At 44.6% G+C, this 15507-nt stretch overlaps 1 protein-coding gene across 3 annotated transcripts in view; it reads left to right on the top strand.

The window, feature by feature from the left end:
- The first annotated feature begins 595 nt into the window (after positions 1–595).
- The window catches only part of DNAJC7 (DnaJ heat shock protein family (Hsp40) member C7), a 28027-nt gene continuing 13115 nt past the window's right edge, over positions 596–15507 (top strand). The window contains exons 1-6 of one of the 3 annotated variants that reach the window (XM_042255952.1): positions 596–687; positions 11554–11731; positions 13004–13092; positions 14050–14174; positions 14530–14643; positions 15277–15351. In XM_042255952.1, coding sequence (XP_042111886.1) covers positions 11667–11731; positions 13004–13092; positions 14050–14174; positions 14530–14643; positions 15277–15351 — 468 coding nt within the window. In that variant the 5' untranslated portion in view covers positions 596–687; positions 11554–11666. Of the gene's footprint in view, positions 1896–11553; positions 11732–13003; positions 13093–14049; positions 14175–14529; positions 14644–15276; positions 15352–15507 lie in introns of all 3 variants that reach the window. The other 2 variants (XM_004012914.5, XM_042255953.1) reach the window with 2 other exon arrangements.

Raw genomic sequence — 15507 nt, 5'->3', positions numbered from 1 at the left:
GAGGAACCAGTTGGTACTTGGAGGTCCAGAGGGGATGAAAGGCGCGGTGCGAAGACGCCCTGCGTTCCCCAGGCTTGGTTGGGCAGGGCTTCCAGGGGCCGTTGAACACTAGGAAAACTGGATTCAAAGTGTCTCTTCTTGCCTTTCGCAGGAGGCGGCTGTGGACATACTCAAAGGTCGGGAAGGTATTAGTAGGGGGGGGGCTCTTTATCTCCAGAGTCCTGGGTCACCGCGTCCGTACCCAACTCAGACTCCCGGAGCATCACCAGAGACGCTCTAGGATTGGAAGTTGTTATGGCAACGAAGCTCTCGGAATACTGAGGAAAGCCGAAGCCTAGAGAGGCGACACCCTCTTATACCCTCTTCGGCCCCCACGGGTAAAGTGGCGCCCCCTACGCACAGGAACCGTCCTTGGCCCCCCGCCCCGGCGCGGAGACCACCCTGGGCCTCCGGGGGCGGGAGGCCGCTCTGGCCCGAAGCGGAGCCTCTCGCTGGTAGACCGGCCCGAAGGAGCCCCTCTGGGCGCAGCGCCGGTGAGCTGCTCGATGCTCCGACCGGAAGTGCTCTTCACCGCCGACCTCCCACCCGGCTCTTTGGTCCCGGCGGTAAGATGGCGGCTGCCGCTGAGTGCGATGTGGTAATGGCGGCGACCGAGCCAGAGCTGCTAGACGACGAGGAGGCGAAGAGGTAACTGGGTGGCAGGGTAGGGGAAGAGGCGAGCTTCAGCTCCATGGCTCCGGGAACCCCGTCCTTGCTGTGGTGCAACCCCTGTAGAGGCGATGCCCCGCCCTCCGAGACCCCCCCCCAATCTGAGATTAAGTCCGGATGGACCCCCTGAAGGGGCGCTCTTGGAGGTTTGCCCTCCTCTCCCGCTTCCGCCTTGCTGAGGAGCTGAGGTATGGCCTTGTACCCCAAGCAGAGAGGAAGGTCGTTCTCGTTGTAGAGGCCAGGTCTCTGAGGGGATCTTGGAGGTCTTTTGCGGGGCGGAGGAGGCGGCACCGCAATAATGCTGGCTTCTTACACCGCCCCCGACTCCCTCCTTCTCTTGTTAATTTCTTCTCTTGTTAATTTCTGTACCTTGTTGTCTATCAGCCCTTTGCATCTCCAGAGCTTTGGCTGTCCTCACCCCTTTCCTTCGTAATCGTAGCCCAGCGAGCACTAGTTGGGCCCGAGGTGACTGTGTGTGTCTCTATGATCGACCTGGTGGCCCTTCGGTTACCCCAGAAGTGGAAGGTGATAGAGAAAGAAAAAGAAGGGTGAGGGGTTTTGTCTCATGCTGTACACGTCAAACCCTCTCCCTCCACCCTTCCAAAGATCCTCATTCTTCCCAGGGCTGTTTTTTAAGTTAAGCAGCAAGGAGGAGGGCAGCTGCTTGGGCTGTTGGCGCTGCTGGGCAGCCGCAGTGGCTCGAGATTGCCAGTCCGGACCAGCCAAGGGAGCTGCTGAGTGAGTGGTTTTCGAGAACACTCTGGATTTTGGCTACAGCTAAGGCAGGTTATTGGAAGTGGGGCTGGAACACAGTTGTGGATAGTCATACTTGTCCTGAATATGGAGCAGAATTAACAAAAAGCTTCTGGAAGTTTGTAGCCCTTTCTTTATAAACTGCGAGTTAATTGACTACAGTTCCACAGTCTCTTTCCCACATATTTCTTATCTTTATATCAAGGCCATTCTGGCTTCAGTCTGGGTGGTTTGAGGTGGTGGTTAGTTCATGAGATCTGAAATCAGGATTCCGAGATTTTTTTTTTTTCTTTTTAACTATCCAGATTTGAAACAAGAAGTACTCAAGGAGGCAGAATGAATAGTTAACTAGCTTAAAGGTGGTTACTGCAGCCAATTGTCTCAAGTTCCTGACTTGTTGGGAGCTGAGAACCTTGACAAAATGTAATTTGCAGGTTAGTAGGTCCCTGGGATGGACTATATGTAATTTAAAGTGAATTCAGTATAAATTTCTGATGTAGGCACTGTCCCTAATTTGAGTTTCACATCAAAGCCCCTGTGTAAACCAAATCTTTTCCCTTAAAAAAAAGTTTCAGCCTTAGAGGATATTCTATCATGCTGCTAAGTCACTTCAGTCGTGTCTGACTCTGCGACCCCATCGACAGCAGCCCACCAGGCTCTGCCGTCCCTGGGATTCCCCAGGCAAGAACACTGGAGTAGGTTGCCATTTCCTTCTCCAGTGCATGAAAATGAAAAGTGAAAGTGAAGTCGCTCAGTTGTGTCCTACCCTCAGCGACCCCATGGACTGCAGCCTTCCAGGCTCCTCCATCCATGGGATTTTCCAGGCAAGAGTACTGGAGTGGGGTGCTTTTGCCTTCTCCGATACTCTATCATAAGAAAAGGTAAAACAGGTGCTGCTGTAATGTGACCAGGTGATAGCACTTGTCTGCTCAGTCTGACCCCACAGACTATAGCTCACCAGGCTCCTCTGTCCATGGAATTTTCCAGGCAAGAATACTGGAGTGGGTTGCCATTTCCTCCTCCAGGCAGTCTTCCTGACCCAGGGATCGAACCTGCATCTCCTGCCTTGGCAGGCAGATTCTTTACCACTGCACTGCCTGGGGACCCCCATCATACACACAAAAACACGATATTTGCAGGCAGTTAACAGAATAAGGAAAGGTGTTAACTCACGTTAACTGCCTTATTTCATGGAGTTCAAGATTTCATTGAGTGTAAAATACATGGTTGTTTTAGCTACCACTAAGAAAAAAAAGGCAATGGCACCCCACTCCAGTACTCTTGCCTGGAAAATCCCATGGATGGAGGAGCCTGGTGGGCTGCAGTCCATGGGGTCGCTAAGAGTCGGACACGACTGAGCGACTTCACTTTCACTTTTCACTTTCATGCATTGGAGAAGGAAATGGCAACCCAGTCCAGTGTTCTTGCCTGGAGAATCCCAGGGACGCGGGAGCCTGGTGGGCTGCCGTCTCTGGGGTCGCACAGAGTTGGACATGACTGAAGCGACTTAGCAGCAGCAGCAGCAAGAAAAAAACAAAAAAGCATCCTTATGAAATAGACTTGTATGTTAAACATATAGATCTTCTTATTTTTATTTTTTTTAGATCTTTTTAAAACATAATAAAATATAAATGTTTACTGTCTATCACATTAAAAAAGTCAAAAGGAAAATATAATGAAATAAGCAAAAATATCACAGTTTCACTTTGTGTCTTGTAGAACATCCTTAGGGGGGTAAATATTGGACTCTGTTAGTGAGAAAAAGCCTTGTTTATATGTAGATTTCCAATGCTGAAAATGGAGTGGTGACTTAGAGGTTTTGAGGAAAATGGTTTCGCATTTTTTATGTATTCTGGAGTCCTCCTGTGTATTCACAGCAGAGGGCAGGAATAGGTATGTCTCTTACAAATGCCCTTTACTATCTGACTTGGTTAGTTATTTGGCCAAGTTTGTGTTGTCTCTTGTTACAGTCATAGTCCCAGTTCACTTGGGGACAGAAACGTTGATGGGTCTCTTGGGTTATTTTTGTAAAGTCCAGCAAGGAGTTCTTCCTTGTATTGTGGCCCAAGGGTAACCTGCTTCTGAATTGTCATAGTCCCATAGGGGGCAGAGTGAGGTGCTTTCAAGATGTTCAACCTCATGGTTGTAGCATTTTAAATGGCTGCATGTTTTATTTCCTTAGCTTTAGAGTCTCTAGAGAGAAAGAAATGGACTTCAATTTTTTTTGCCTGTCCTTCTGTACAAAATTCTTTTTTCCTTCATAGCTGAGAGGCTAGAATAAAAGGTGTGTTAGCTGGCAGTCCAGAATAGATCAGGCTTCTGAATATGAGGATTATTATTTCTCTTTGCCCACCAGAACAGACAAAGCTGCTTGGGAAGCCCAGAGAACTCAATTTCTGAGGTTGTTTATTTCAGCTAATTTAAGGTCTTCTCATTTTCCTGAGAAGTTGCTGATTGTTTTACCTAATATATGAATGAATGCCTATCTCGAGTGCAGGCTCTCAGCTCACATTTCCTGAATTGGGGAGCAGTTTGGTCACGGTAGGTAGTCTTTATTATGGTAAAATCGAAGGATTTCAAGTTGCTTATCAAGAGAAGAAGCACTTGTGTTTCAGCATATCCCTTGGGGATATGACTGGGCAGTGAGGACTGGAAGACCCTACAGGAGCCATTGGCTGAGGAGCAGAGCCTACGTGCACGCTCAGACGTGTTGGACTCTTTGCAGCTCCATGGGCTGTAACCCACCAGGCTCCTCTGTCCATGGGATGTTCCAGGCAAGAATATTGGAGTGGGTTGCCATTTCCTCCTGCATGGGATCTTCACGACCCAGTGATCCTACGTTGGCAGGCGGATTCTTCACCACTTGAGCCACCAGGGAGCAGGGATCCTAACCTGATTCCTTGGGCTGATCATCTCAGTATCTGTTTCCCTGATGGAGAAAAGCAGGAACAGTCATTATGAGGCCCTTTCTTAGTACCTCGGTATTGTAAACTAAACTCATGGAATTTCGCCTTTTATTTCTCTCTGCATATTGGTCGTGGGAAGCACTAAACCCTGGATCCCTATCCAGGAGTTACTATTCAGTGCAGCTCCTTGGGGTGTTTTGGAGTTTGTGGCCTTAACTGTGGAGCTTGCCGGGATGCCTCTCCCCCTTCTTCCCCACTCTGTTTCAGATTCCTAGGCTTTTGTCCCCCTAAACTCTCTTGATGTTCCAGGGCAGGCAGCTTGACAAAGCATGCAAGGTGAATGGGAATTGTCTTTGACCTTGAGCCCCAGTCAGAGAGAAACTCTGTTCTCAGCATTCATTTTCGTTTTGGTGTGCTCTAAGTACGTGTGGTGTACTCACGTGTGTCCCGTGAGGAAATGGGATCTGGGACAAATAAGTCATGGTTAGGGAAGGGCTAAGCCTAGGAATACAGAATCCTGAATACCGGCAAATAATTGATTGAACCCTGATACTAACAAGTGACAAAATTGTTAATTAATCATAGCAGGAGCAAAAGTAGAGTTTGGAGGAAGGATGTCTCTGTTTTCTGCTGCTTTCATTCAGATCCACGTATTAACTGAAGCCAGGTAAATCGAGCAATTTTAATAAAACGTTGGCCCAAGTGAGTGGCAGTTGCTCTACTGTCTAGTTCATTCCCAACGACCAGAACTCTGATTGGCTTAAAGCCCAGGCTTATTGTACATTCCAACCAATCAGGGATTGGTTTAGTCATTGAAGTTAGTAGTTTTAAAGTTTTTAAAATCTGCCTACTAGGCACTTGCCTTTGCTTTCTTTCTCTAGGCCTTTAAGAGATTGGAGAACAATGGTCGGTGGCTGCCTAGGTGCCTTGTGGTCTGATGCAAAGTCCCTCTGAGAGCCCATTTCTCCCTTACTTCACTAATGTTTGGTCCCCTTTCTCCTGTGCTGAGTGATGTGGAAGTTACTTAGAGGTCGTTCCAGGTATTCTTTTAAACTGTCTTAATTTCAGCAGTAAGAACAGGATTCAGCATGCAAGTTATTCCAGTAGTCTGTTCATTTTATTGGATTGACAGTTTTTTTCCTTCCCCATGCAAGATCCAAACAGCAGTTTCTGTGTTTTAGCCCACCATGGCAGGGGTATAAGTGATTGAGACTTTTGAGAATGGTAATATGAGCAGGAATATTTGACTTTCAAAGTCTGATTCTGAGACCTAATGTTCTATTGGCATATGACTTTGTGTGGGGAGGCCAGATTGTCCGATAAGCAAAGTGTTAACTGTCTCTTCTCATTCTAATATTAGGCTTCTGGGGAGGGTGTCTGAGACAAGCAGTACCTTGTCTTATTGGTGTTGCTGTCCTGAGAATTCTTCCTCGTGTAGTTTGCTCTGAGATCATCAACCACCTGATGAACTCAAGAACCAAGAAAACTTGGGAAGCAAAATAACAGTTGGCAATGTAGATGCCTGACTATGGTTCCCATCTCCACTCCCCCCCACCCCTCTCACACACATACACCCAAAAAAACAACTTGGAAAGCAGCCTTTTTCATAACTGTAGTTCCTCAGTTCTAGATTTCTTGGCCACATCGCCTAGCTAGGATCGCAGGGATCCTAGTTCCCTGTTTGGGGATCAGACCCAGGCCCTCCGTAGTGGAAGTGTGGAGTCCTAACCAGGGGATTCCCCAGCTCTTGATTTTTGATGCATGATAGTGTCCCCGTGAGGGTAGTGGGAGATGTCACAGAATGGGAAACCAAGGGATAGAAAATGATGGATTCGGGGAGATATTTTGAAAACAAGTTTCTGGCCAACGCCGAAAAGCCAGTGGCTGTTGTCCTCAGAGTAGCTTCTACCAAGCTTACTTCTCAGAAACAGCCTTACGGTTGGGTCTCCTGTGCCCAGGGGTAAATGGAGGTTAAGTAGATGCCACAGATTGTGACATCCCATTTAAGGAACTAGCATAAGTATTTAACAAAATTGAGTTCACCATTTCTTTGAGAATATCCTTCCGCATTTAGTGATGGAATTTCTGTCCAGCCTGACTGCTTCCTTGCTTCCTCTTTTTCCCTGCTGAGTAGGAGAAGACCACAGAGCCTGCTCCGGAGCATTGGCTGGTGTCCTTCCCTGCTTGAGCAGTAGAGAGCGCTGTTGCCTTGTGTAGTCCTTGTCTCTGTCTGCCCTTGGCAGCTCTTGGTCTCTCTCTTCTGGCTCTGCCCCTGTTGAGACTCCTGCGAGTGTCCAGACAGAGGACAGTTTGAACTGGTATATTTTCTTCATCTCCATCTCCTCTTTTCTGGGGAGGGCGGATGTTTTAACTGGGCTTTTAAGTGAAAGCAGAAGCTTTCTATTCTACAGAATATTGGGGAAAGGAAGCTGGGTAGCCCACCGTTCACCCCACTCCAGTACTGTTGCCTGGAAAATCCATGGATGGAGGAGCCTGGTAGGCTGCAGTCCATGGGGTCGCTAAGAGTCGGACACGACTGAGCAGCTTCACTTTCACTTTTTATTTACATGCATTGGAGAAGGAAATGGCAACCCACTCCAGTGTTCTTGCCTGGAGAATCCCAGGGACGGGGAAGCCTGGTGGGCTGCTGTCTATGGGGTCACACAGAGTTGGACACGACTGAAGCGACTTAGCAGCAGCAGCAGCCCACCCTTACCAACATGTAGCAGCTGGATAGAGACCACGTTCTGTTTTCTCTGGACCTTTATGAGGCCTTTGTTTGCAATCAGTACGCAGCACTTTGCATTGCGCAAACACTGTTATCTATGAAATGGCGTTGTTGTTTAGTTGCTAAGTCATGTCCAACTCTTTGTGACCCCTTGGACTGTAGCCCGCCAGGCTCCTCTGTCCATGACATTTGTTCCAGGTCATATGTAACTTCCACCTATTCATGTGAAACTTAAATTGTTAGGTTAGCGGACTAAATAGAAAGAAATCGAATAATGTGCATTTGGTAAGTTGGAGTGAAACGCTTCTCGCTCCTCTTACTTTGCTCTCCATGAAGGCCCGAGAGAGTACACATGGCACAGCCCCTGTGGCATGCCTTTGGGACAAGAGGCTCATACTGTGGGAAGGAAGGAGGAATTCTACTCTGAAACTGGCCAAGATCCTGTAAATTCTGAAGGATGGAGGGCATTTCTAGATCAACGGGGCACTAGTAAATCTGATTGAATAAAAGACATGGGTGCAACAGTCAGAGTAAGGGTGGCATTTTGGAAGTAGAAATACGATACAAATGCAGGAAGGATATTCAACCCATTGACAGTATAAAGTGTTATTATTAAAAGCCTGAGGGTAAAGAAAGGAAAGATATCTTGTTCTGTGAAGTTATTCCTGCCAGTAAAATAGTCTCCAGGTCAGAGGCCCCTAACACTTCTTTGCTCTAACAAGAAATCATTTTGTCCCGAGTTGTAATTTTAGCAAAGCTGGAGTTCTCTTCCACTTCTGAAGTAGCAAAATACATCAGGAAAACACAGAGGAAAAAAGAAAACCTCATTCAAGCTGCTACATATGTTTTAATTTAAGCTGTTATTAATGGCTATTGGAAGAGCTGAACTTTATGAAAAAATCTATTCTAGCCCAATACTTGAAATAAGAGCACAGTGGTTCACCCACCACGCCCTCACTTTGATCATTCAGAAATCTAATCAATCAGTATTGCCTCAGTTGCAAATGTAGAATAGCGAAGTCTTTATTTTTCATGCATTGGGGTAAAATATATCTAAAAATGGTATATCACAAATATACCTGTGAAGTAATTCCGAGAGAACCCAGTAACGTTGAGACATTTCAAAAACAAAAACAAAATACTTGCCAGTGAATCCTGCCTCAAGTGAGAGCTGAGTAAAGTTTCTAAATACTTTGTTTCTAGAAGGTAGGCTAATTGGCCTAAGGCAAAGGTATTGTTTAAGTGTTTAACGTGGAAGTATTTAGAGAGAAAATGGGAGTTTTTATAGAGCAGCTAACTTGGGACACATTATATTTCAGCTTTGGCGTTTTAATGTGTTTTTAATTTAGCTGAGTTGTAAATGTGCAAAGTTGGCTGGTGATCATAAGCCCAAGTTGTCTGATTTGATCACATGATGCTGAGCCCTGCTAAGACCTGTGTGATACCAAATGATTCCCTTGGCAGGGTTTGTTGGTGTAATTAGCATCTGTGAATGAGTGCTAAATTAGAGAATGGAACCGCATGATCAGAGGATGTACAGATTTTTAGTGCACATGTAGTGTTAGAAGAGCAGGTTTTCATGCTGCAGCTTTCTGATTAATGAAGTGATTTCTGAAAAGTAAAGAAATATATTTTTAAGTAGCAAAGCAGAACAAGAGTGGAGTGTCTTCTCCTTACCTTTGTCTGTGGAGAGAAAGCAGCCTGGCCCTTTGGCACTGATCCTGCTGTGGGACACCTTCCCATCATACATCCAAAGAACAGAGTTTTTGGAAAACATTTCAGTAGCTGTTTTCAATAGGAATTTGTTGCTGACTATTAAAGTGAAAGGACTGGTCTGATGGAGGTAGTCATTCCCAGCATCTCTTAGTGAATCAGAGAAGTGACACTTATTCTGCCTGGAGTTGATCCAGGGATTGGGTGTGGAACTGGATAAATTAGTTTTAACCCCAAAACCTTGCCACTAACAGGATCTAGTGGGGAGAACTTAAGACTGGAAGATTTAGGAGACCTGTGCAGCCCCCTTGGGTGCCTTACGAGCTCTTCCTCTATTGGAAGACACACGATATTGGGTCCTCATTGGAAATGTTTTGAAATTTTGAAAATGCATTAGAAATATAGTGTAGATGTTAATCGTGACATCGGGTCAGCTGTGGCCAAGTCTGTATTTTGATGTGGTATTGTATTTCAGGGTTTAGTCTGAATTTTATTTTGCAGCCATAAAAATAATATATAGTTTGATGTAGTCCCTTTTGAATCTGTTCCTTTTTTAACCCGATCCAGGTGAACCCAATTAATCCTAATTCTTCATTTTTTTTTTAGTACTGATGTGTTTTAGTTAGGTACATGTAACCTCACTTGGTTCTCACATTAATTGACTGGCAGTTGAGTGGAGTGACAGAGGCCACTGCCAGATTGCCCTCAGTTCCAGTGTCAACCAGCTCTCCTGCTTTTCCAGTCCTGTGCCTTTGACATCTCATCCTTTAGTCCCTTGGCTGTAAGGGCAACTTGAACAAGCTTCAGCCCTTTCTCAGACTCCCAGGCAGGACTTGAATGGATTTGACCCTGGAATTGTTCCTGATGCAGCCTTGTTCAGTTCTTGCTGCTGCCATGCTGGATTCCAAAGATCCACTCTTGGCTGGTCTCACAGGGTCAGGCCCATTGGTCAAAACTCATCGTGTGGTGGGGAGGTTCACAGTGAAGGAGGGTCTCTGCTTTGGTTGTTGGACCTGGAGGCAAAAAATAAGCATTCAGTTTAAAAGCACTAAGTGCCCATTGTTTAGGCAGCTGTTAATCAACCATGTTTCTATGAAAATAAGTCCTTTTCATGAGGCAGTTGTGTGGGAATAGCTAATTCTGGCCTGATGCTGTGCAGTGTGAGGTTAAAAACATGGTAACTTGTCACAACACAATTCTTCTTGTTCTTTCTGCTGTGGGCTGACTCTACATTACTCGCTTTGTTTGCTCTAGAATGGAATCTACTCACCATTTACTAAAATGAAATGCATTTCTTGGGGGAGGCAAAGTCCAGTTCACTAGGTCATGCATCTTAAAGGGAAAGAAGCCCTGCTCGCTCTGTGACTAATTGTTAGGAGTGTCATTTGACTCATTTAAATCCAGATTGCCTGTCTGGAGTTGGGTTTTATACGCTGGGGCTATTTTGTGTCTTAGCATTACAGATTCATTTTTAAAATCTCAGGCAATAGGTAGAGGTGAGTATTAGAGAGAGCTCAGTATAGTAGATAGGGTACAGCTCAGCTTTGGGATCTGACAGGTGTGGGTCAACACCCTGACCTCCAGCCAGTTTTTAACCTCTAAGCCTTAATTTCCTCCTTTGAACCATGGGAATAATGAAACTCACCTGATAAGATAATGTATGGAAAGTACCTGGCCTCAGTAATGATTACTGATTTTCCACAGAAGTCATATTTTGAATCTTGGGTAGAAAGCCAGTGCTGAACTTATGGCCTCCTTCTCTTTCAGGAAAGAAAGGGCACCTCTATGTAGCTCTCCAGATTGTTCCGTCTTTGACTGACAAGCTTTCTACACTGACACAACATGTATCAGAGTGCCCAGCTGCCTTTAGTTTTCCTCAAGAATTTGTGTGGTCTTAGCCACTGGCTGCAGAGAAGGCAGTAGCACCCCACTCCAGTATTCTTGCCTGGAAAATCCCATGGATGGAGGAGCCTGGTGGGCTGCAGTCCATGGGGTCGCTAAGAGTCGGACACGACTGAGCGACTTCACTTTCACTTTCCACTTCATGCATTGGAGAAGGAAATGGCAACCCACTCCAGTGTTCTTGCCTGGAGAATCCCAGGGACAGCGGAGCCTGGTGGGCTGCCGTCTATGGGGTCACACAGAATCGGACACGACTGAAGTGACTTAGCAGCATCAGCAGCCACTGGCTAACTGAAGAGAAGGCTAGGTCTTCTCAAGTACAGTTTGGGCCCAATGCCTTTTTTGCATTTTCTCCTCCCATTTCTTCATAGTGGTTTGACTCAGCTTCTGACATCCAGTGTTGGAGAAGTCCTTTCTTCAGTCTTTTGGCATGTCTGCTCTTTTTTTCTTTAATATTTATTTATTTGGCCTTAGTTGTGGCATGTGGGATATAGTTCCCAACCGGGGATCAAACCCAGGGCCCCAGCACTGAGAGACCAGAGTCCTAGCCACTGGACCACTGGGGGAGTCCCTGGCGTGTCTGCTCTTAAAGGATAGGCTCTTCATCATTTTTATAGTGCGTGGCTTAATTTACAGGTGTTCACCGTGTAGAAAGATTGTGCCTGGTCTTATAAGTCTTGCGCTTGGGGGTTCTTCCTTGAGAACTTCTAATGGCAGAAGGCCTCTTTACAGCATTGTGACACTTGGTGTAGTAAAATTATTCAGATCCATCGCAGATCAAATCTGTCAGCATTTATAGGTCATTTTCCTTTTCTTCTGAGTTCTTTTTTTTTTTTTTCTTAGTTCCCCGACCAGGGATTGAACCTGGGTCCCTGCAGTGAAAGCGCCAAATCCTAACCACTGGACTGCCAACGAAGTCCCCCATTTTGCCTCTCCTTTCTGCTAGCAGACCTTTCATGTTAGTAGGTCTTGCCAGGGCAGTGATGGAAAAAACTGGAAAGGAAGATCGCCTCAATAAAAGGTGGCTTTACCGGTTTATAGTTTAAAATACACAAGTAAATAAAATCACAAATCTCTCCAGTGGCACAGTGCACAGAATCAAGCTGTAAACTTCTTGTACCATCACCAAGGTTAAGAACTGTACTTTCATCTTCCCTTCAGGCAGCACTTGAACTGGGCTCTTAGTGTGTGTTAAGGAAAGAAAAAGGAAAAAAATTTCGTTATTCTTCCTTATAACAGAATGCCCAGATATTTAGTTATGTTACAGTAATTATTTTGGTAAAGAATTATCATTGTCATTCAGGTTGGTCATTAGGGTGATTCATCAGAGTGATTTCGGGTATCTCTAATATAGGTTACAAGTTTGTTCTTTGAGACATTGTTGGTCATATCTGATTTGATTTTAGTTTTTTGGTCAGAATTATAATTCCCCATTATATATCATTGTTTCTTTTTGAAAGTATAGTTTGTCTCATGGCACAGCTTCAAAAAATGGATCTTGGACTAGGGCAGAATTTTTTATATTACCCATTGGGAGGTTATGCAAGGTACTAGAGGGATGGTCAAGGGAGCAGTAAGCATCCACAAAGATGTGACGGAGAGACTTCCGGTAGGCGGGTCCTTTTAGAGTGTGACTCTGGCAGCCGATATTGTGTATGCCTCCGTCACCCGAGTTCTCGGTGTCCCGTCACTCAGCTCTGCCCTCCGTTTTAAACACCAGTATGCTGTGCTTTTCACGCTTTTGTCACCTGCTTTTGCTCTGTTTGTCCTTCCGGTGACCAATGCATGAGCCCAGTTTGGAAAGAATAAATCATCAAAATTCCAAGGCTACGACTCATTCCACATTGAGAAATCAGTTACCCCTGAAAGGAATTACCTAAAACTGATTTTGTCAGTTTGCTAAAGAGGCAGAATTGTGACACAGTGGAAAGGAAATAAATATAAAAATTTCGTCTCTGTGAGAGAGTGTCTGTAAGTTGGTGTCTGTCCTAAGGGAATGAGTAAAGGTAGGGATAGTGAGAAGGGAGGTCAGGCAGCATGAGAGAGTTTTCTTGATTTAGTTTGAATGTATCTAAGTGACCAAAAAATACAGCATCCGAAAAACTCAGATTCTCTCATTAGCACCTCCTTTTGGTCCATCAGCCCGTTGAACAAATCTATAAATTCCTTCAAGTATCACATTAACTTTCAGCTCAATGTGCCGGGGACGCGAGACCAAAAGATTGCTCCCATAAGATTGTAGAGGTCATTCCCTGGGTATTGTAACATGATTCTCTTTCTCTCTCCTTTACAGAGAAGCAGAGTCTTTCAAGGAACAAGGAAATGCCTACTATGCCAAGAAAGATTACAATGAAGCTTATAACTATTACACAAAAGCCATAGGTGAGAAGGAATATGCTGGAAAATAATTTGCCAGATGCTGTTATAAACAGCTCCTCTGTAAGAAGGAACCTTTCTGCTTAGTGGATTGATAACTTAACTGTGTGAACTGTTTTGTGTTTAATGACCTGAAAGAATAACTTCCTCTGGCTCAAGCAGGTGATTCTTCATTTGGCAAATTAAAGGCAGTTCCAGAAATTCTAGATAATATGGCAGAAGGATATCCACCTTAATCCTCTCAGCCATTGCCAATTCATTTACTGTCTTAGAAAATGACCTTTGTAGATTTTTAAATTATTTATTTTAATTGGAGGCTGATTACAGTATTGCGGTGGTTTTTGCCATATGTTGACATGAAATAGCCATGGGTGTACATGTGTCCCCCGTCCCGAACCCCCCTCCCACCACCCTTCCCATCCCATCCCTTTGGGTTGGCCTGTACACTGGCTTTGAGTGCCCTATTTCATGCATGAACTTGGACTGGTGATCTGTTTCACACGGAGGAAACCAGAATTGAGAGACCTTTGTAGATATTAACGAGTTTTAGTTACATGCTCAGTTTGCAGTATTTTAATCTCGTATCAGCATTTTTCTCACCTAACTTGCTCCGTCTGCACCTCCAACTCAACAAATGCAAATTCATTTTTGTATCTTATTACATAAAATACAAATCATTAAGATAAATGTGCTAACCCCTCACTCCTAAAAGATAATCAGTACACTTTAAAGCTAAGTATAAATTATTTCTAAATAACTTTTATTTGTGAATTGATTTCACCATTGTTACTGTCCATTGCACAAGTACTCAAAAATTTGGCCATGGCCTTTAAAGAGAGCATGCCAACATTCCTGTTATAGTTTGATTGTCTTAATATAGTTCTGAGGGTGTCGGCGTCCCTGAGTTTTCGAAGCAGTGACCCATGCTAAACTTTGTTTCACATTCTTCTGCCTTTCCTGTAGATATGTGTCCTAAAAATGCTAGCTATTATGGGAATCGAGCCGCCACTCTGATGATGCTCGGAAAGTTCCGGGAAGCTCTCGGGGATGCACAGCAGTCAGTGAGGTTGGATGACAGTTTCGTCCGGGTATGTAATAGGGCTGTTTCAGGGGTACTAAGTTGCTTATACTTGAGTTCCTGTAGCCCAGGGTTTCTCAGATTTGACATTATTAACATTTTGGGCCAGATAATTCTTTATTGTAGGAGGCTGTCCTGTGCATTGTAGGATATTTTCAGCAGATTCCTTGCTTTCCCAGTTGTGACAAGCAACAACATACCTAGCACTGCTGAATGTTGCCGTGGAAGGCAGAATCACCCCTGGCTGATTACTGCTGCTCTGGCTCTTTTTATCCCTTGTTGATTTTGTGTGGGTGTTCCTGCTGTTGATGTCCCTCTGCTTGGCCAGTCATGTTCCTTTTCTTCCCCGTTTGTGTTTCTCCTAGGGACATCTACGAGAAGGCAAATGCCACCTATCTCTAGGGAATGCCATGGCGGCGTGTCGTAGTTTCCAGAGAGCCCTAGAACTGGATCACAAAAATGCTCAGGCCCAGCAGGAGGTATGGGCTTGGCCTTGTCTGTATCAGAGGAAACACGGTGGTGTATTTGGGAGGAATAGTGACTTGAAAATCAGAACCGAGATCCTGTCTCACTTCTGCCATCAGCCACACCTGGGTGACTGTGCACAAGTCTCATAGTCTTTCAGAGCCTCAGCTTCCTTATTTGTAAAAGGGGTTTTGAATATGACTTATAGCTTTGGAAAATCTGTGAAATGTAGAGAGTTTCCGAGTTGGTGGGAGTGGGGCGTGGGCAGATGCATCAAGGAACTGATTTGAGTGAGGTTAAAAAAATTTGTATGAATTCAGATCCTAATTAAATTGTTAGCAGCTAAAACCTGTTTTAATTCCATTTTCTTATGTACCTTGTTTACTGTTGGATACATTTTAGTGAGAATCTCACCAAACCCCTGACAGTGCCTCTTATTTTATGTTTCTAACTTTTAAGTTCAAACTGAGGGTGAAGGTTGGGCCTTAACCTTTCTGTTAAGAAGTCTTGGCTATATCTTCACCAATATGACTTGTGAAAAGTCTGTGGTTCTGATTTTCTTTAAATTCATCAAGGCCCTGTTGGGTTTTGTGGTTGTGGAATCTACAGCTTCATTAAAACTCTCTTATATGATTTTTCTGGTATAGTTCAAGAATGCGAATGCAGTCATAGAATATGAGAAAATAGCAGAAACGGATTTTGAGAAGCGGGATTTTCGGAAGGTAAACTACAACTGTGTAGAAATCTCATCTACACTTCTCTCACAAAGTTCTGTGTGTGTGTGTGTGTGTGTGTGTGTGTGTGTGTGTGTGTGTGTGTGTGTGTGTGGTAATTAGAGGAATAAAAAGGTACAGAAGATCTAAAACAATAATTTCCCT

This window comes from Ovis aries, chromosome 11 (assembly GCF_016772045.2).
Source record: "Ovis aries strain OAR_USU_Benz2616 breed Rambouillet chromosome 11, ARS-UI_Ramb_v3.0, whole genome shotgun sequence".
Classification (NCBI taxonomy): domain Eukaryota; kingdom Metazoa; phylum Chordata; class Mammalia; order Artiodactyla; family Bovidae; genus Ovis; species Ovis aries.
Note: the sequence above shows the minus strand (reverse complement) of the source record. Positions and strands in the feature narration are given on the sequence as shown.